Source organism: Coregonus lavaretus (assembly GCF_964263955.1).
Source record: "Coregonus lavaretus genome assembly, chromosome: 17".
Classification (NCBI taxonomy): Eukaryota; Metazoa; Chordata; class Actinopteri; order Salmoniformes; family Salmonidae; genus Coregonus; species Coregonus lavaretus.
In genome coordinates, this window is record NC_140004.1 from 46,953,547 (window position 1) to 46,973,783 (window position 20,237).

Genomic DNA, 20,237 nt, shown 5'->3' on the forward strand with positions numbered 1-20,237 from the left:
ATGACTACCGCCCCGTAGCACTCACGTCTGTAATTATGAAGTGCTTTGAAAGGCTGGTCATGGCTCACATCAACACCATCATCCCAGACCCCCTGGACCGACTCCAATTCGCATACTGCCCCAACAGAGCCACAGATTACGCAATCTCAACTGCACTTCACACTGGCCTCTCCCACCTGGACAAGAGGGGAAATAACTATGTGAGAATGCTGTTCATAGACTACAGCTCAGCGTTCAACACCGTAGTGCCCCTCCAAGCTCATCAACAAGCTAGGGACCCTGGGAGTGATCCCCTCCCTCTCTGCAACTGGATCCTGGACTTCCTGACAGGACACCCCCAGGTGGTGAGGGTAGGCAACAACCCCTCCGCCACGCTGACCCTCAGCACGGGGGCCCCTCAGGGGTGTGTGCTTAGTCCCCTCCTGTACTCCCTGTTCACCCACAACTGCATGGCTACACACGACTCCAACACCATCATCAAGTTTGCTGACGACACGACGGTGGTAGGCCTCAACACCGACGGCAATGAGTCAGCCTACAGGGAGGAGGTCAGAGACCTGGCAGTGTGGCGCCAGGACAACAACCTCTAACCTCAACGTCAGCAGGACCAAGGAGCTGATGGTGGACTACAGGAGAAAGAGGGGAGAGCAATGCCTCCATCCACATCGACAGGGGCTGTAGTGGAGCGGGTCGAGAGCTTTAAGTTCCTTGGTTTACTGTGAACACTGAGGCTGTACCCGCTTTAAGTTACAGTTTTAACAGTGGCCAAGTAGGCTACTGTGGCTATTTGATCATAAACAAAAAGAACTATGGAGAAAATGCATCCCATAACGTTTGATCACGGGAGTAGCCATTGTATCATTCAGCCTACAGTAGCAGCCAATGTGTGGTGTTCAATGTCGACCTACATTCCATGAGACCTTTGATAAAAACATGCAGGGCTTGACATTAACCTGTTTATCCACTAGTCCTTCAGATAAGGAGGTGAATGAAAATGGTGTTCTGTTTGATGCAAGAAACCACTTTATAAAATAAAATGCATCATTATATCCATACCGTTATTACAGAGTATCAGACAAATTATGCTACTCTCTGCCTATTGGCTACTTAGCTTATTCAAGCCTGTCTCAAAATACAACACTGCCCCTTTAAGAAAAAAAGAAAAGCTCTTCACCTGACTCGCTTTTCAAAGATGTCTAGAAATGCACAAGTTTTGTGCTCTTGTAGGAAGCGGTCACTCCCCCATTGCTGACTACAAATGATCTATAACTGGGCTAATAACTCACTAACAAAGGATATGAACAAAACGTGCACACGTGGCTACATGCAGGTCTCTCTTTGATCTCAAAACAAGCGCATCTACTCACGACCGCTGATGCTGTAAACACAGTCCAGTTCAAAGTAAATGGCACAGATCCATATATGGCAATGGTCTATTTGCATATAGGCCTACTGCAGCTCTGATTGGTTAACGCCGTACCGGGCTGAGTAGTGAATGTCAATGCAATAGAATCCTACTCCGATGTGTTCTGCCTACAACAAAATCTCTTGCATAGTTTGTTTTGTTTCGGTATGTTGCATTGAAAGTGGCTAATATTGAGTTGATTCGATCACAGTTGCCACAGTAAAGGGAAGCGTGGGTAGTGTTAACAGGGGAAAAGGTCACCAACCCTTTCTGAGTCAAGATCACTTTCTGAGTCAAAATGCAAGCCGAGATCTATATTAAACAAACTGTGCACAGATCGCTACATTTTCACAGTAAAGTCTGACAAAAAACATTTTTATTTTATTCCCTTTATAGTGTACTACTTTTGACTAGAGCCCTATGGGCATATATATCTATATAGGGATATGGGTGCCATTGGGGATGGATACTCCGGTTTTAGAATCTACGGAGGCGTTATTGGACGCTCACTGGCACTGAGCCACGATGTGAATCACTCAAGCCTCAGGTTAGAGGTCAGGGGTCAGTCAACTAATATCATGGCAGCTCAGAATATAATATGTGATCATATTATCATATCTTACCTATACGGTGAGCTGGGTACATCTCTGTGAATATGACAGGCTTCTCACTGTGCATTTCAAAACGCTAGAAAGCGTGTTTTTAATGAAGCAGTCCTAAGACTGTCTTTACATCTCGTGGAAAATGTAATGACAACCCGTGCAGATATGCGACACAGAGACACAGTGAACTCATGTGAAGTCAGTGGAGACGCAGTCCTTACCTGGGTAGTCATCAGAGACGTGCACAGAGTAGGACACCCTGAGGGAGAACAGAGAGAAAACATTACCACGTAATATCACAATCCATCAAATGCCTTTACAAAGCCCCTTTAACATTAACAGTTGTCAGAGTGACAGAACAAGGCAGGTGTGAACAGTAGATACCAGAGTTATAGTAAATGGAAAATACCCAGAAAGACTACTGAATAGCCATAAGACTACTGAACAGTTAATCAAATGGCTACCCGGAAAATGTACATTGACCCCCTTTAATTTGTATTTATCTTACTTGTTTTACACTGACTCTCTTGCACTGGCTCTATGAACACTCACTAGACTACCCACATACATACTAAACTGACACTCCAACACACACACTTTCACATCTGCTGCTGCTACTGTCTATTATCCTGATTGCCTAGTCACTTTACCCCTACCTACAAGTACAGTTGAAGTCGGAAGTTTACATACACTTCAGGTTGGAGTCATTAAAACTTGTTTTTCAACCACTCCACACATTTCTTGTTAACAAACTATAGTTTTGGCAAGTCGGTTAGGACATCTACTTTGCGCATGACACAAGTAATTTTTCCAACAATTGTTTACAGACAAATTATTTCACTTATAATTCACTGTATCACAATTCCAGTGGGTCAGAAGTTTACATACACTAAGTTGACTGTGCCTTTAAACAGCTTGGAAAATTCCAGAAAATGATGTCATGGCTTTAGAAGCTTCTGATAGGCTAATTGACATAATTAATGTGGTCTAAGGCACTGTATTGCAGTGCTAGCTGTGCCACTAGAGAATAATGTATGCACTCACTAACTGTAAGTCGCTCTGGATAAGAGCGTCTGCTAAATGACAAAAAATTTAAATGTAAATGTAAATTGGAGGTGTACCTGTGGGTGTATTTTAAGGCCTACCTTCAAACTCAGTGCCTCTTTGCTTGACATCATGGGAAAATCAAAATAAAATCAGCCAAGACCTCAGAAAAAGACGCAAGTATACGCAAGTATAAACACCATGGGACCACACAGCTGTCATACAGCTCAGGAAAGAGACGCATTCTGTCTCCTAGAGATGAACGTACTTTGGTGTGAAAAGTGCAAATCAATCCCAGAACAACAGCAAAGGACCTTGTGAAGATGCTGGAGGAAACAGGTATAAAAGTATCTATATCCACAGTAAAACAAGTCCTATATCGACATAACCTGAAAGGCCGCTCAGCAAGGAAGAAGCCACTGCTCCAAAACCGCCAAAAAAAAGCCAGACTACGGTTTACAACTGCACATGGGAACAAAGATCATACTTTTTGGAGAAATGTCCTCTGGTCTGATGAAACAAAAATAGAACTGTTTGGCCATAATGACCATCGTTATGTTTGGAGGAAAAAGGGGGGGCTTGCAATCCAAAGAACACCATCCCAACCGTGAAGCACGGGGGTGGCAGCATCATGCTGTGGGGGTGCTTTGCTGCAGGAGGGCCTGGTGCACTTCACAAAATAGATGGCATCATGAGGAAGGAAAATTATGTGGATATATTGAAGCATCATTTCAAGACATCAGTCAGGAAGTAAAAGCTTGGTCGCAAATGGGTCTTCCAAATGGACAATGACCCCAAGCATACTTCCAAAGTTGTGGCAAAATGGCTTAAGGACAACAAAGTCAAGGTATTGGAGTGGCCATCACAAAGCCCTGACCTCAATCCTATAGAACATTTGTGGGCAGAACTGAAAAAGCGTGTGCGAGCAAGGAGGCCTACAAACCTGACTCAGTTACACCAGCTCTGTCAGGAGGAATGGGCCAAAATTCACCCAACTTATTGTGGGAAGCTTGTGCAAGGCTACCCGAAACGTTTGACCCAAGTTAAACAATTTAAAGGCAATGCTACCAAATACTAATTGAGTGTATGTAAACATCTGACCCACTGGGAATGTGATTAAATAAATAAAAGCTGAAATAAATGTATTTGGCTAAGGTGTATGTAAACTTCCGACTTCAACTGTAGCTACTAAATTAGCAAACCAAATGCAAACTGCAGAGCATTTAGCACATTTTAAAACAGTTAACTTAGTTATATGGTATCTAGCTATATAGTTGTGAATTCCATCCTGTAAATAGATCACCTGGCGCGTACTGCACAACAGTGAGTGACTCAAGGCTCCGGTCTCACATCGTTATGTGGTTGTAAACAAACACCACATGACTGAACACGTTCTTCTTTATCTCCTAACGTATTGCACAAGTTGACTGCAGGTATTTACTTAAAAAGTAGCTACAAATATAAAAAATAAAAAACAAAAAATACTTAAAAGAAATAGTTTCAACAGTATTGAAAAACCATCCCATGGCTTTTCCCCATTACACTGGTATATGTATTTACGGCCTAGTTTAGAAAGGAAGGACAAGGTGGTTTGGCATGGTCGCCCCCACATCCCTTTCTGTGGTTTAAGCCCCATTGACTAATTCTCCATCAGTGAAATAGGCTTGAACACCTGCTGCTTAGGCCAGAGAGTTACAATGTACCGAATCCTCTTTTACACATTTAATTTCAACGTTCAGGAATTCATTCATTCAAAGCTCAAAGTGGGAGTTTTTATTTTCCGATTAACCCAGACTGGGTGAGAAAGCACACCATAGGGTATGGCCTAAAAATCTAAAGATTTTTTTTCCAACTTTTGGGCGATTCACAATATACACTACCCGTCAAAAGTTTACGTAGTACATTCGGGAGCAGCTTAGTAATGTCATTTACTCGAGCTCCGGGATAGGACATTGTTTTTGCACCAGGAACGGTCAAATTTCTTACCATGGAGCTGCCCAAAATCTTGGCTGGCAAGAAGGACTCGTCACAGGATTCGGAGAACACTTTATGGACGGGCGAGAAGCAGGACAACTTGAGCCCGTTGCTCCCGAACAACGGATGCTTCACAGGATGCAGGCCTTCCGACAGATGGAGAAGCCCCGCACGATCCAGAGAAGGGACGGAAGGTTGCCGACGTCGACTTCGAAATCGTAGTAGTAGGCACTGCGGCCGCAGACACAGGCACCCCCAGCGACGATGGTCCATGACGGCGAAACTATTCGTTGTTTGTATCCGCTCCTGGGCTCTCGTTGGGAGTGTAGACTGCTTTGCGGGAGGTTGCCGTCTTCGGCTTCCTTCGGCTATTGACATGCTACCATCGTTGATTGCCTTTCTCCTCATGCTGTGCTCTTTTGACGGCGCTATCAGATGGGGGAGTGATCAAGGAAGCCACCTCAAGCCTAAAATCCTCGGCAAGTAAACAATTGCCGCAATGGAACTCAAAGTGATCCGGTTTGTCCCGAAACAAAGCGTGGTAGACACAGCTCCTACAGCGCTGGAACCGTTCATTTATTTCTCCAGACAAAGAGGGCTCCATTGGAAAACTCATCTGGTACCAACTTCGTTAGCTTGATGGCTAGCAGCTTAGCATCTCTGTCAAGCAGACTTCAACCTGTCTGTTAAGAAATAGCGGTCCTAGCTGTTAAAAGCTAACCGCATAGCGCAATCCACGCAAAAACAAGTTCCGTATTCGTATTTAATGAATAGCTGTTTTGTTTTAATCAAAAATAACAAACAGAATGTCTCCAGCATACAGTGTTCAGCTTCTCAAAGTAAAAATGTTCTTCAACTCAAACAGCAAGCAAACAAAGTCTGTTTTTTTTAGAATCAATTGAGAATGACAATAGTTCTTCAAATGTATTTAAAACATATTTCCAGCTCTCTCCCTTTCGATAACCACTTGGCATGAAAAGGAAAAATGTAATGCTCTGATCCAGTGGAAACGTCATAAAATACCTGATTACTTATTATCCCTTGGCACAAATAGTCTACAGCTGTGCCTGTCCCGAGCTCACTGGCACAGGAAACTGAGGGCCCGGAATATTTTATACAATGTTGCAAGTTTGCTAGCATTCAGGCCAGACACAGTTTATTGTTGATACAATGTTGCAAGTTAGCTAGCATTCAGGCCAGACACAGTTGATACAATGTTTCAAGTTCGTTGCAGACAGGCCATGCATAGCCAATTGGATATATAGGATATTTATTTTTATCAGGATATTTTCTACCTGCAGTCTGCAATGTTTTTATTTGATGGCTTTATGTAGGCTATTTTTACACAGTTGGCAATAGAAGTTATTTTTGGATTTGTATAATTTTCATTTATTTTTAGATTGAATTTAGACTAACCACATGATAATGATTTTGAGATACAAAGACTATTCTAAATTAAATGTGCATATGAAAATCAAATCAATTTTTGTTTTTGCCACATGCGGCAACAATGCAGTTTAAGAAAAAAATTAAAGAGCAGCAGTAAAATAACATAACAGTAGGGAGGCTATATACAGTGGGGAGAACAAGTATTTGATACACTGCCGATTTTGCAGGTTTTCCTACTTACAAAGCATGTAGATGTCTGTAATTTTTATCATAGGTACACTTCAACTGTGAGAGACGGAATCTAAAACAGAAATCCAGAAAATCACATTGTATGATTTTTAAGTAATTCATTTGCATTCTATTGCATGATCGGCAGTGTATCAAATACTTGTTCTCCCCACTGTACATCCCTGCCGGCCATTCCCTCCCCTACCCTGGACGACGCTGGGACTACGGTTTGCAACTGCACATGGAGACAAAGATCGTACTTTTTGGAGAAATGTCATCTGGTCTGATGAAACAAAAATAGAACTGTCTGGCCACAATGATCATCGTTATGTTTGGAGGAAAAAGGGAGTGCTTGCAAGCCGAAGAACACCATCCCAACTATGAAGTAGACTTACTTCCAAAGTTGTGGCAAAATGGCTTAAGGACAACAAAGTCAAGGTATTGGAGTGGCCATCACAAAGCCCTGACCTCAATCCTATAGAGCATTTGTGGGCAGAACTGAAAAAGTGTGTGCGAGCAAGGAGGCCTACAAACCTGACTCAGTTACACCAGCTCTGTCAGGAGGAATGGGCCAAAATTCACCCAACTTATTGTGGGAAGCTTGTGGAAGGCTACCTGAAACATTTGACCCAAGTTAAACAATTTAAAGGCAACACTCTCTTTTCCGAGTGGCGCAGTGGTCTAAGGCACGGCATCGCAGTGCTAGCTGTGCCACTAGAGATCCTGGTTCGAATTCAGGCTCTGTCGTAGCTGGCCGTGACCGGGAGACCCATGGGGCGGCGCACAATTGGCCCAGCGTCGTCCAGGGGAGGGAATGGCCGGCAGGGATGTAGCTCAGTTGGTAGAGCATGGCATTTGCAACGCCAGGGTTGTGGGTTCGATTCCGATTCCCACGGGGGGTCAGTATGAAAAAAATTAAAATAATGTATGCACTCACTAACTGTAAGTCGCTCTGGATAAGAGCGTCTGCTAAATGACTAAAATGTAAATAATAATTCAGTGTATGTAAACTTTTGACCCACTGGGAATGTGATGGAAGAAATAAAAGCTGAAATAAATAATTCTCTCTACTATTATTCTGACATTTCACATTCTTAAAATAAAGTGGTGATCCTAACTGACCTAAGACAGGGAATTTTTACTAGGATTAAATGTCAGGAATTGTGAAAAACTGAGTTTAAATGTATTTGGCTAAGGTGTATGTAAACTTCCGACTTCAACTGTAGGTATTATAGACTCGGTCAGGGAGATGTTGGAAATGCCAATTGGTCCACGCATGCTCTGAGTACACCACCTGGTAACCCGTCTGGCCCCGCGCCAGTTGGTCCACGCATGCTCTGAGTACACCACCTGGTAATCCGTCTGGCCCCGCGCCAGTTGGTCCACGCATGCTCTGAGTACACCACCTGGTAACCCGTCTGGCCCCGCGCCAGTTGGTCCACGCATGCTCTGAGTACACCACCTGGTAATCCGTCTGGCCCCGCGCCAGTTGGTCCACGCATGCTCTGAGTACACCACCTGGTAACCCGTCTGGCCCCGCGCCAGTTGGTCCACGCATGCTCTGAGTACACCACCTGGTAATCCTTCTGGCCCCGCGCCAGTTGGTCCACGCATGCTCTGAGTACACCACCTGGTAATCCGTCTGGCCCCGCGCCAGTTGGTCCACGCATGCTCTGAGTACACCACCTGGTAATCCGTCTGGCCCCGCGCCAGTTGGTCCCCGCATGCTCGGAGTACACCACCTGGTAACCCGTCTGGCCCCGCGCCAGTTGGTCCCCGCATGCTCTGAGTACACCACCTGGTACTCCGTCTGGCCCCGCGCCAGTTGGTCCCCGCATGCTCTGAGTACACCACCTGGTAACCCGTCTGGCCCCGCGCCAGTTGGTCCACGCATGCTCTGAGTACACCACCTGGTAATCCGTCTGGCCCCGCGCCAGTTGGTCCCCGCATGCTCTGAGTACACCACCTGGTAACCCGTCTGGCCCCGCGCCAGTTGGTCCCCGCATGCTCTGAGTACACCACCTGGTAACCCGTCTGGCCCCGCGCCAGTTGGTCCACGCATGCTCTGAGTACACCACCTGGTAATCCGTCTGGCCCCGCGGCCTTGTGAATGTTGACCTGTTTAAAGGTCTTGCTCACATCGGCTACGGAGAGCGTGATCACACAGTCGTCCGGAACAGCTGGTGCTCTCATGCATGCTTCAGTGTTGCTTGCCTCTAAGCGAGCATAGAAGTAGTTTAGCTCGTCTGGTAGGCTTGTGTCACTGGGCAGCTCGCGGCTGTGCTTTCCTTTTGTAATCTGTAATAGTTTTCAAGCCCTGCCACATCTGACGAGCGTCAGAGCCGGTGTAGTACGATTCAATCTTAGTCCTGTATTGACTCTTTGCCTGTTTGATGGTTCATCAGAGGGCATAGTGGGATTTCTTATAAGCGTCCGGGTTAGAGTCCCGCTCCTTGAAAGCGGCAGCTCTACCCTTTAGCTCAGTGCGGATGTTGCCTGTAATCCATGGCTTCTGGTTGGGGTATGTATGTACGGTCACTGTGGGGACGACGTCATCGATACACTTATTGATGAAGCCAGTGACTGATGTGGTGTACTCCTCAATGCTATCGGAAGAATCCCGGAACATATTCCAGTCTGTGCTAGCAAAACAGTCCTGTAGCTTAGCATCTGCGTCATCTGACCACTTCCCTATTAACCGAGTCACTGGTGCTTCCTGCTTTAGTTTTTGCTTATAAGCAGGAATCAGGAGGATAGAGTTATGGTCAGATTTGCCAAATGGAGGGCGAGGGAGAGCTTTGTACGCGTCTCTGTGTGTGGAGTAAAGGTGGTCTAGAGTTTTTTTCACCCCTCTGGTTGCACATTTAACATGCTGGTAGAAATTAGGTAGAACGGATTTAAGTTTTCCTGCATTAAAGACCCCGGCCATTAGGAGCACTGCCTCTGGATGAGCGTTTTCCTGTTTACTTAAGGCCTTATACAACTAATTGAGTGCAATCTTAGTGCCTGCATCGGTTTGTGGTGGTAAATAGACAGCTACGAAAAATATAGATGAAAACTCTCTTGGTAAATAGTGTGGTCTACAGCTTATCATGAGATACTTTACCTCAGGCAAGCAAAACCTTGAGACTTCCTTAATATTAGATTTTGTGCACCAGCTGTTGTTTCCAAATATACACAGACCGCCACCCCTTGTCTTACCGGAGTCAGCAGTTCTATCCTGCCGATGCAGCGTATATCCCGCCAGCTGTATGTTGTCCATGTCGTCATTCAGCCACGACTCGGTGAAACATAAGATATTACAGATTTTAATGTCCCGTTGGTAGGATAACTGTAATCTTTGGTCGTCTAATTTATTTTCAAATGATTGAACATTGGCTAATAGGATTGATGGAAGAGGCAGTTTACGGGGGGGGGGGGGGGGGGGAGAGTTTATTTTCTGCTGGTTAGGCCATCTTGATCTCTGGCTCCCTCGAGTCATTTGTGTCTCAATTATTTAATCAAACAGCGTGCTTAAAACATTAGACAAGCTCAGTACATATACTTGATTTTATTAAAGCACATAGGGTGTGTCTATATATGGAAAAATACAGGTTTTAAAAAGACGACGACTCTCGTCGCCCAATAATTTTGACGGGGTCGGGGACAGCCCTATTAAAGAACCTTAATGTATTTCAGAGTAGGGTTCAGATGTTTCTCACACTGTAGGCCTATTTCGTACAGGAAACATGTTACTTCCCTGTTCTACCACAATGACACAAAAATAGTCCACACACACACACAGAAATGACAGAAAGAAGAGTCTTGGTTGAGAAACGAAAGGCTTCCGATGCACTTTAGAAAACTGTCTGCTTCAGAGTGACTGACAGCTGTCTGTCAATCAGCCCTAATGTCTTCTTTTCTTGACAAAGTATTGCCAGATGAACGACAAGACAACAAGCATCTCTACTTGTAATGTTTTAGGGCTGACGGTTCCTGCCGGTACTGTAATCACCCTTTTGGAGTCCGTGGCCGTGTGTGAAATGGAGCCCTATTCCTAGATAGTGCACTACTTGTATAGTACTTTTGAAAAGTTGTGCACTATTACATTTTAGCAGACGCTCTTATCCAGAGCGACTTACAGTTAGTGAGTGCATACATTATTTTATTTTATTTTTCATACTGCCCCCCCCCCCCCCCCGTGGGAATCGAACCCACAACCCTGGCGTTGCAAAACGCCATGCTCTACCAACTGAGCTACATCCCTTCCGGCCATTCCCTCCCCCTACCCTGGACGACGCTGGGCCAATTGTGCTCCGCCCCACGGGTCTCCCGGTCACGGCCAGCTACACTATAATAGGGTGCCATTTGGGGCTACACTATAATAGGGTGCCATTTGGGGCACACCCAGTGAGAGTATAAAAACTGACATTTTTGTTGATGTCTGCGACTGCTAACCCTGTTGAAGCCGGTTTTCAGTTCAGCCTTACAGGAAAGGTTTGCTTTTTTATGTAAATGGAATGTTATAAAAGCTCCAAACAGTTTTATTTGCGATTTTTCACTTGTTATTGAGAAACCAACCAGCGATGAACTCCCTCATCCTCGTAGTGCAGTACAGGGGGCTCTGAAAAAAACATCAGCCCCAGAAACACCTAAATACCTTTAAGAAAGAAAGTGAAAGGCTGGTCACATTTTACAAATGATAAGATACCAGGCCAAGTATCACGATACTGAGTAATATCGCGATACTGAGTAATATTGCGATACCACGGTAAACAATATATATAATAATTAGTGGCCTAGCATCCTGTTCGCCCCGTCCCCCCGGAAGCTTGTTCACATTTTCTAAACGTTCTCCAAAAACATGTCACCTGAAATTCACACTTACATTTTACATATTTAGCAGACGCTCTTATCCAGAGCAACTTAGTGAGTGCATACATTATTTTAATTTTATTTTTCATACTGGCCCCCCGTGGGAATCAAACCCACAACCCTGGCATTGCAAACACCATGCTCTACCAACTGAGCTACATCCCTGCCGGCCATTCCCTCCCCTTACCTGGACGACGCCGGGCCAATTGTGTGGGTCTCCCGGTCGCGGCCGGCTAGGACAGAGCCTGGATTCGAACCAGGATCTCTAGTGGCACAGCTAATTGACCACTGTGCCACTCGGGGGGGTTCTATCAAAACACACTGAATTTAACTTCACACTGTTCAGTGTATAATCGAATACTGCATAGAATGGCTGATTTGCTCACATTTGCAAAGGCCTGCCTGTGATTTGGCTGGAGGAAGGAATATACATCAGTGGAGGCTGCTGAAGGGAGGACGGCTCATAATAATGGCTGGAACAGAGCGAATGGAATCAAATACAGAAACCATGTGGTGATACCATTCCACTTATTTCCTCACTCTCATAAACACACCTCTCTCTGCCTCCCTCACGCTCATAAACACACCTCTCTCTGTCTCCCTCACTCTCATAAACACACCTCTCTGTCTCCCTCACGCTCATCAACACACCTCTCTCTGCCTCCCTCACGCTCATCAACACACCTCTCTCAGTCTCCCTCACTCTCATAAACACACCTCTCTCTGCCTCCCTCACTCTCATAAACGCACCACTCTCTCTCTCTCTCTCTCTCCCACAAACACACTGCTCCCAACTTTTAAAACATTAGGCACCAAACAGAATGTAAGGAGCACCAGAAAGAGATAGATGTTTGATGTAGTTTAGTCTTCCGGTAGGTCTGTATGAATCCTACCTCTGAATCACATCTCATGAGTAGCATACCCTGTTCCTTTCTTCCTGGGCCAATCAGATGAGCCTAAACCTACTGTCAAGTTACCAGGTTGTGAAATTACAGTTGAAGTCGGAAGTTTACGTACACTTTGGTTGGAATCATTACAACTCGTTTTTCAACCACTCCACAAATGTCTTGTTAACAAACTATAGTTTTGGCAAGTTGGTTAAACATCTACTTTGTGCATGACACAATTCATTTTTCCAACAATTGTTTACAGACAGATTATTTCACTGTATCACAATTCCAGTGGAACAGAAGTTTACATACACTAAGTTGACTGTGCCTTTAAACAGCTTGGAAAATTCCAGAAAATGATGTCATGGCTTTAGAAGCTTCTGATAGGCTAATTGACATCATTGGAGTCAATTGGAGGTGTACCTGTGGATGTATTTCAAGGCCTACCTTCAAACTCAGTGACTCTTTGCTTGACATCATGGGAAAATCTAAAGAAATCAGCCAAGACCTCAGAAAATAAATTGTAGACCTCCACAAGTCTGGTTCATCCTTGGGAGCAATTTCCAAATGCCTGAAGGTACCACGTTCATCTGTACAAACAATAGTACGCAAGTATAAACACCATGGGACCACGCAGCCGTCATTCCGCTCAGGAAGGAGACGTTGTGAAGATTCTGTAGGAAACACGTAAAACGAGTCCTATATCAACATAACCTGAAAGGCCGCTCAGCAAGGAAGAAGCCACTGCTCCAAAACCGCCATAAAAAGCCTGACTACGGTTTGCAACTGCACATGGGGACAAAGATCGTACTTTCTGCAGAAAAGTCCTCTGGTCTGATGCAACAAAAATAGAACTGTTTGGCCATAATGACCATCGTTATGTTTGGAGGAAAAAGGGGGTAGCTTGCATGCTGAAGAACACCATCCCAACCGTGAAGCACGGGGGTGGCAGCATCATGCTGTGGGGGTGCTTTGCTGCAGGAGGGACTGGTGCACTTCACAAAATAGATGGCATCATGAGGAAGGAAAATTATGTGGATATATTGAAGCAACATCTCAAGACATCAGTCAGGAAGTTAAAGCTTGGTCGCAAATGGGTCTTCCAAATGGACAATGACCCCAAGCATCCTTCCAAAGTTGTTGCAAAATGGCTTAAGGACAACAAAGTCAAGGTATTGGAGTGGCCATCACAAAGCCTTGACCTCAATCCTATAGACAATTGTGGGCAGAACTGAAAAAGCGTTTGCGAGCAAGGAGGCCTACAAATCTGACTCAGTTACACCAGCTCTGTCAGGAGGAATGGGCCAAAATTCACCCAACTTATTGTGGGAAGCTTGTGGAAGGCTATCCGAAACGTTTGACCTAAGTTAAACAATTTAAAGGCAATGCTACCAAATACTAATTGAGTGTATGTAAACTTCTGACTCACTGGGAATGTGATGAAATAAATAAAAGTTGAAATAAATAAGTTGACATTTCACATTCTTAAAACAAAGTGGTGATCCTAACTGACCTAAAACAGGGAATTTCTACTAGGATTAAATGTCAGGAATTGTGAAAAACTGAGTTTAAATGTATTTGGCTAAGGTGTATGTAAACTTCCGACTTCAACCGTTTTTTTTTTTTTTTATGCGGCGAATCCCGATAGAAAGATAAAAGCGTTTAGGCTTCTTGGGTAATATGTTTTCAACCGTTTAGGCTACAGACAAGACGTTTACTCTAACCCTCCCGTTGTCCTAGGGTCAAAATGACCCGCCACTGTGTTAAACCAACTTTATTTAATTTTTATATTTTTTGGATCATTTGTGAGAAGGAGGCAGTGATACTTTCTTTAAAGTCTCACTGCCTCCTTCTCACAAATGATCCCAAAAATATAAAAATTAAATAAAGTTGGTTTAACACAGTGGCGGGTCATTTTGACCCTAGGACAACGGGAGGGCTAAAGCTGCAGCCTGTCTCGAAGCGGTGCTCCGTTTCCCCTCTCTGGCACTCAGAGGCTGCATGACGGTGAACTGGCAAAGTGGCACTCAGACTGGTCTGTGCTCTTGGTTATAACAGGCGATGACATGATACAACCTATCAACATCGCTGGCTTCGCTCGCTGTAACACATCTACAGGTCTACTGAAGACTCATCAGGGTCTGGGCCTGCATCCCCGCTCGCCATCACGGCTAAATTATATATACTGTTAAACTGACGGAGGAATAGACGCGTGTGAAGAGCGGCCAGAGAGGAGCAGGTGAGTGAGTGCTGGTAGGGGATGCTGCTGGCTGATTACAGCTGACACCTGATATGGGCATGAAAGTGAATATTATTGGACCTGCTTGGACCTGCTCATACAAGAGACTAGTGGCTGACGCTTAAATTCAACTGAATTTATAAACAAAATGACTTTAGAAACATTTTATAACAGGCTCCAGCAGGTTCTTTAGATCGGTAGGGCTGAAAAGGTTGGTAGTATCATATGAAACGGTACTAAGGTATTAAAAAATTTTGACATCATAAGTATCATGACGTTTTGATACCGTGATATAACCGTGGTACCAGTATACCGTGCAACACTACTCTGTATAGTGATGCAGGTCTGTAGATGTTGTACACATGAAATTGTGTCATTCCGAACTTTATCCGCAACGTTACGTTACATTTTGTGCGACTCAAGCCGTTTCCAGCTGTCCTATACTCTCCTGCTACAGGTAATTGGCAAAATAAAGGAAACACCAACATAAAGTGTCTTAATAGGGTCAATTTATAACATTTTTGACATGCGTTTTTTTTTGTTTTTTCTTGTTATTCTGTCTCTCACTGTTCAAATAAACCTACCATTAAAATTATAGACTGATCATTTCTTTGTCAGTGGGCAAATGTACAAAATCAGCAGGGGATCAAATACTTTTTTTCCCCTCACTGTATCTCGCAACAAAATGGAATATAACATTGCAGATAAAGTTCGGAATGACAATTTCATGTGATCAACATCTAAAGACTTGCATTCCAACCCAAGTTAAGACCAGAATATGATAATGACTACTGAATCAACCCTACCCAAGTTAAATCCAGAATGTTTTTATTTAACTTTTATTTAGACGGGGGGGGGGGGGGGGGGGTCACCATTGAAACCAGGGTCCCATTCTCAAGAAAGCCCTCAATGTGGCCTTACAGCTATTCCATGAGCTGGGGGAATAAAAACTACAAGTATCCCCAGCTCAGTGGAGACCCGCCGGACATCCAGAACCAGCCAGTCCAGAGAGCAGGTCTGAAAATTGCTGGATCTCCAATTAATACGGGAGCTGAGGTAGTGGGGGAAGTCTCTGAAGAACTGCTTTATATACAAAAAGTAGCCAATGCTGGGCCCTTCTGGTAGTCAGAGATTGCCAGCCAACAGAACTATACAAAATGCAGTGATGTTGTATGAAAATTGTCCCCAATGATAAAACACAGCGCAGAGTGATAAACTGAATCTAAAGGCTTTGCTTGAACAATCTTCCTTCTACTTTCCAAAGTGAGGCAGGAATTATTTCTATAAAAGAAACCAATCTTAATTCTCAGCTTTTTGTCAGTATTTCAGCGTTTTAAAAAGAGAGCTTATCATCAATCAAGTAATTAAAATTAGCATATTTATTATGCCAACCAATGGCAGGCCTGAAAGAGAGGAGTCCTGGTAGTTAATTTGTGCCACGCAGGAGAACTGTGAAGTGGATTTAAGGTAGGTCCAATAGCCCCCCCCACACCCACACACACACACACCATTCATATGAAACCCTATGTGAAAGCCTCCGGAGTGGCGCAGTGGTCTAAGGCACTGCATCGCAGTGCTAGCTGTGCCACTAGAGATCCTGGTTCGAATCCAGGCTCTGTCGTAGCCGGCCACGACCGGGAGACCCATGGGGCGGCGCACAATTGGCCCAGCGTCGTCCAGGGTAGGGGGAGGGAATGGCCGGCAGGGATGTAGCTCAGTTGGTAGAGTGTGGTGTTCGCAACACCAGGGTTGTGGGTTCAGACCAGTATGAAAAATTAAAAAAAAGAATGTATGCACTCACTAACTGTAAGTCGCTCTGGATAAGAGCGTCTGCTAAATGACTAAAATGTAAATGAAAAACTTTCCAAAACATAATAATAATAAATAATAATATGCCATTTAGCAGACGCTTTTATCCAAAGCGACTTACAGTCATGCGTGCATACATTTTTGTGTATTGGTGGTCCCAGGGATCGAACCCACTACCTTGGCGTTACAAGCGCCGTGCTCTACCAACTGAGCTACAGAGGACCACATCTGGACAACCAGTAGGCAAGCCGTGGCCCAGTAGGATACAGAATGAGTCATCTCTGAACGTTGTACTGTACCTTCTGGAGCCTTTGGAATAGGTGAAGGTGAAGGTGGCGTCAGTGTATCTGAAATCTGAAATAAATAAGAGGGGAAACAGAACAGAAACCAAGAGGAGGGTTATTAACCAAGCCACTGCCACGCCAAGACCATAGGAAAAAAATACCCTTTCAACAAATGCAGTTTCCATGGAAACATCAAAAGGGGGTTCTACTGACTAACAAATTATGTAAATTAGGTAAATTGTCGGCCAACGTTACACTGAAAAAAATATAAACGCAACAATTTCAAAGATTTTACTGGCGTTACAGTTCATAAGGAAATCAGTCAATTAACAAATAAAATATTTAGGCCCTAATCTATGGATTTCACATGACTGGGAATACAGATATGCATCTGCGGGTCAAAGATACCAAAAAATAATAATAACGTCAGTATCTGGTGTGATCACCATTTGCCTCATGCAGCGCGACACATCTCCTTTGCGTAGAGTTGATCAGGCTATTGATTGTGGCCTGTGGAATGTTGTCCCACTCCTCTTCAAATGGCTCTGCGAAGTTGCTGGATATTGGCGGGAACTGGAACACACTGTCGTACACGTCGATCCAGAGCATCCCAAACATGCTCAATGGGTGACATGTCTGGTGAGTATGCAGGCCATGGAAGAACTGGGACATTTTCAGCTTCCAGGAATTGTGTACAGATCCTTGCGAGATGGGGCTGTGCGTTATCATGCTGAAACATGAGGTGATGGCGACAGATGAATGGCACGACAATGGGCCTCAGGATCTCGTCACCGTATCACTGTGCATTCAAATTGCCATCGATAAAATGCAGTTGTGTTAGTTGTCCGTAGCTTATGCCTGCCCATACCATAACCCCACCATGGGGCACTCTGTTCACAACGTTGACATCAGCAAACCGCTCGCCCACACGACTCCATACACACTGTCTGCCATTTGCCCGGTACAGTTGAAACCGGGATTCATCCGTGAAGAGCACACTTCTCCAGCGTGCCAGTGGCCATCGAAGGTGAGCATTTGCCCACTGAAGTCGGTTACGACACCGAACTGTAGTCAGGTCCAGACCCTGGCGAGGACGACGAGCACGCAGATGAGCTTCCCTGACGAGCACGCAGATGAGCTTCCCTGACGAGCACGCAGATGAGCTTCCCTGACGAGCACGCAGATGAGCTTCCCTGACGAGCATGCAGATGAGCTTCCCTGACGAGCACGCAGATGAGCTTCCCTGACGAGCACGCAGATGAGCTTCCCTGACGAGCACGCAGATGAGCACGCAGATGAGCTTCCCTGACGAGCACGCAGATGAGCTTCCCTGACGAGCACGCAGATGAGCTTCCCCGACGAGCACGCAGATGAGCTTCCCCGACGAGCACGCAGATGAGCTTCCCTGACGAGCACGCAGATGAGCTTCCCCGACGAGCACGCAGATGAGCTTCCCTGACGAGCACGCAGATGAGCTTCCCCGACGAGCACGCAGATGAGCTTCCCTGACGAGCACGCAGATGAGCTTCCCCGACGAGCACGCAGATGAGCTTCCCTGACGAGCACGCAGATGAGCTTCCCTGAGACGGTTTCTGACAGTTTGTGCAGACATTTTGCAGTTTCATCAGCTGTCCAGGTGGCTGGTCTCAGACGATCACGCAGGTGAAGAAGCCGGATGTGGAGGTCCTGGGCTGGCGTGGTTACACGTGGTCTGCTGTTGTGAGGAAGGTTGGGCAAACTGCCAAATTCTCTAAAATTATGTTAGAGGCAGCTTATGGTAGAAAAATGTACATTCAATTCTCTGGCAACAGCTCTGGTGGACGTTCCTGCAGTCACCATGCCAAATGCAAGCTCCCTCAACTTGAGACATCTGTGGCATTGTGTTGTGTGACAAAACTGCACATTTTAGAGTGGCCTTATTTGTCCCCAGCTTCTTAATATGCCACAACTGTCAGATGGATGGATTATCTTGGCTAAGGAGAAATGCTCACTAACTGGGATGTAAACAAATTTGTGCACAACATTTCAGAGAAATAAGATTTTTGTGCATATGGAAAACATTCTGGTATATTTTATTTTTCAGCTCATGAAACATGGGACCAACACTTTACATGTTGCGTTCATATTTTTGTTCAGTATAAGTTTACCACAACCGTTAGCCTATGTCCGGTCCAACTAACGTCGATAGGCAAATAGACAAGCTACGGCTGGTGTCAATATTTTGGCTGTTTGTCAATCTGTAGGGATGTTTACCCAGAACCTAGTGTCATCATGACATGCATATTCATGTTCTTTTTCTGCTCCATTCTAATTCAAATTATTTCTAATAATTAGTATAATTTAAAACGTTCCGTACCAAGGCAAAATGTTTTGCCAGACTAAAATGTAATGATAACCCCAGACACTGTTAGGTTTTTACCAATTTAATCATCGCACACACCTTTCAAATAAAATGTCGGTCTACGATTAGATTCATTTGTGATATTGACAATTGTCGGGTCTAGAAGATGCTTTTTTTTGCTATTGAGGACAAGGACGAAACGGATGAGTGTGTGTGAATCAGCATACACCTTACGGTTTTATTAACCTGGGTGGAACACGTAACGTTACACTGTCACCTCTGCACACAAGACACACTCACCAGAGAAAAGGCAGTCTTTCTCTGCCTTGCACTTTTGAATTACGATGTCGACGTCTTTTTGTATTCTCTCTTGTCTTGAACACATCCCCATGAAATAAACCCCACAGGAATGGCTTCTCTTCTCTAATAAAGGCAAAATAAGATCCCATCAAAAGGACTGCTGTATTTCCAGTAAAACTGAATTTTCGATGGAGCGTGGCTGGCTGGTCGAGACTGCTTTGGTTATATTCCAGGTGTGTCCGATCGTCGTACCGTTCCGTTTCAGCTCGTAGCGGATATCATCTCCGATAGCTATAGATGATTATACTGGTATACCGCAGGAGTCAGCAGCAGCAGTGGCTCCGCACTTCGATGGATTTCATTACGATAGCCTGTTCCTGGTTTACTCCGGAAGCCCCACTCTTAATCGCCGTGCACCGTTGAACCAAATAATGGAGATCTGTACTGCTAAGGTCAAAGACTGTTATAACCCATGATAGACCAGAGCCTGTCGTTTCCAACGGGAGCAAATGAATCATAGTGGGCAGAACAAGCAGGAGATGGGCAGAGCCAAGCACGAGTTAGTGAGATCCTATTGGTGCGTTCTAGCATTTATTTGCATATTTCTGTTCGGAAACTGTGATGTGTGCAATAATTAAATTCGCCCTTGCACTTCTAAACAATGCAACAACAACAAAAAACTTTGGCAAATGATAAAGTCTACAAAACGGAGTCCACTAGGTTTGTTACAGATTCAAGTTTTCTAAATCGAAAACTGTATAGAGATCAAATGTTTCATCGATGAGGAAATGTGCAGAATGTCGGCCAAAATCTATCTCGCTCCCATGTTCTTCCACGGCCGGCCACTGGGCTTCCTCTCATCACCATATTTGGTAGTG

The 20,237-nt window shown here is 44.8% G+C and overlaps 1 protein-coding gene across 1 annotated transcript in view; it reads right to left on the minus strand.

Annotated features, from left to right (window-relative positions):
* LOC311145156 (protein mono-ADP-ribosyltransferase PARP8-like) overlaps window positions 1-19,778 on the minus strand; it is a 68,196-nt gene extending 48,418 nt beyond the window's left edge. The window contains exons 1-3 of the mRNA XM_084181354.1: window positions 19,360-19,778; window positions 16,734-16,788; window positions 2,229-2,266 (exon numbers count right to left, since the gene is read on the minus strand). Of these exons, the coding sequence (XP_084037480.1) occupies window positions 2,229-2,266; window positions 16,734-16,788; window positions 19,360-19,450 (184 nt within the window). The 5' untranslated portion in view covers window positions 19,451-19,778. The remainder of the gene's footprint in view (window positions 1-2,228; window positions 2,267-16,733; window positions 16,789-19,359) is intronic.
* Window positions 19,779-20,237: the final 459 nt, after the last annotated feature.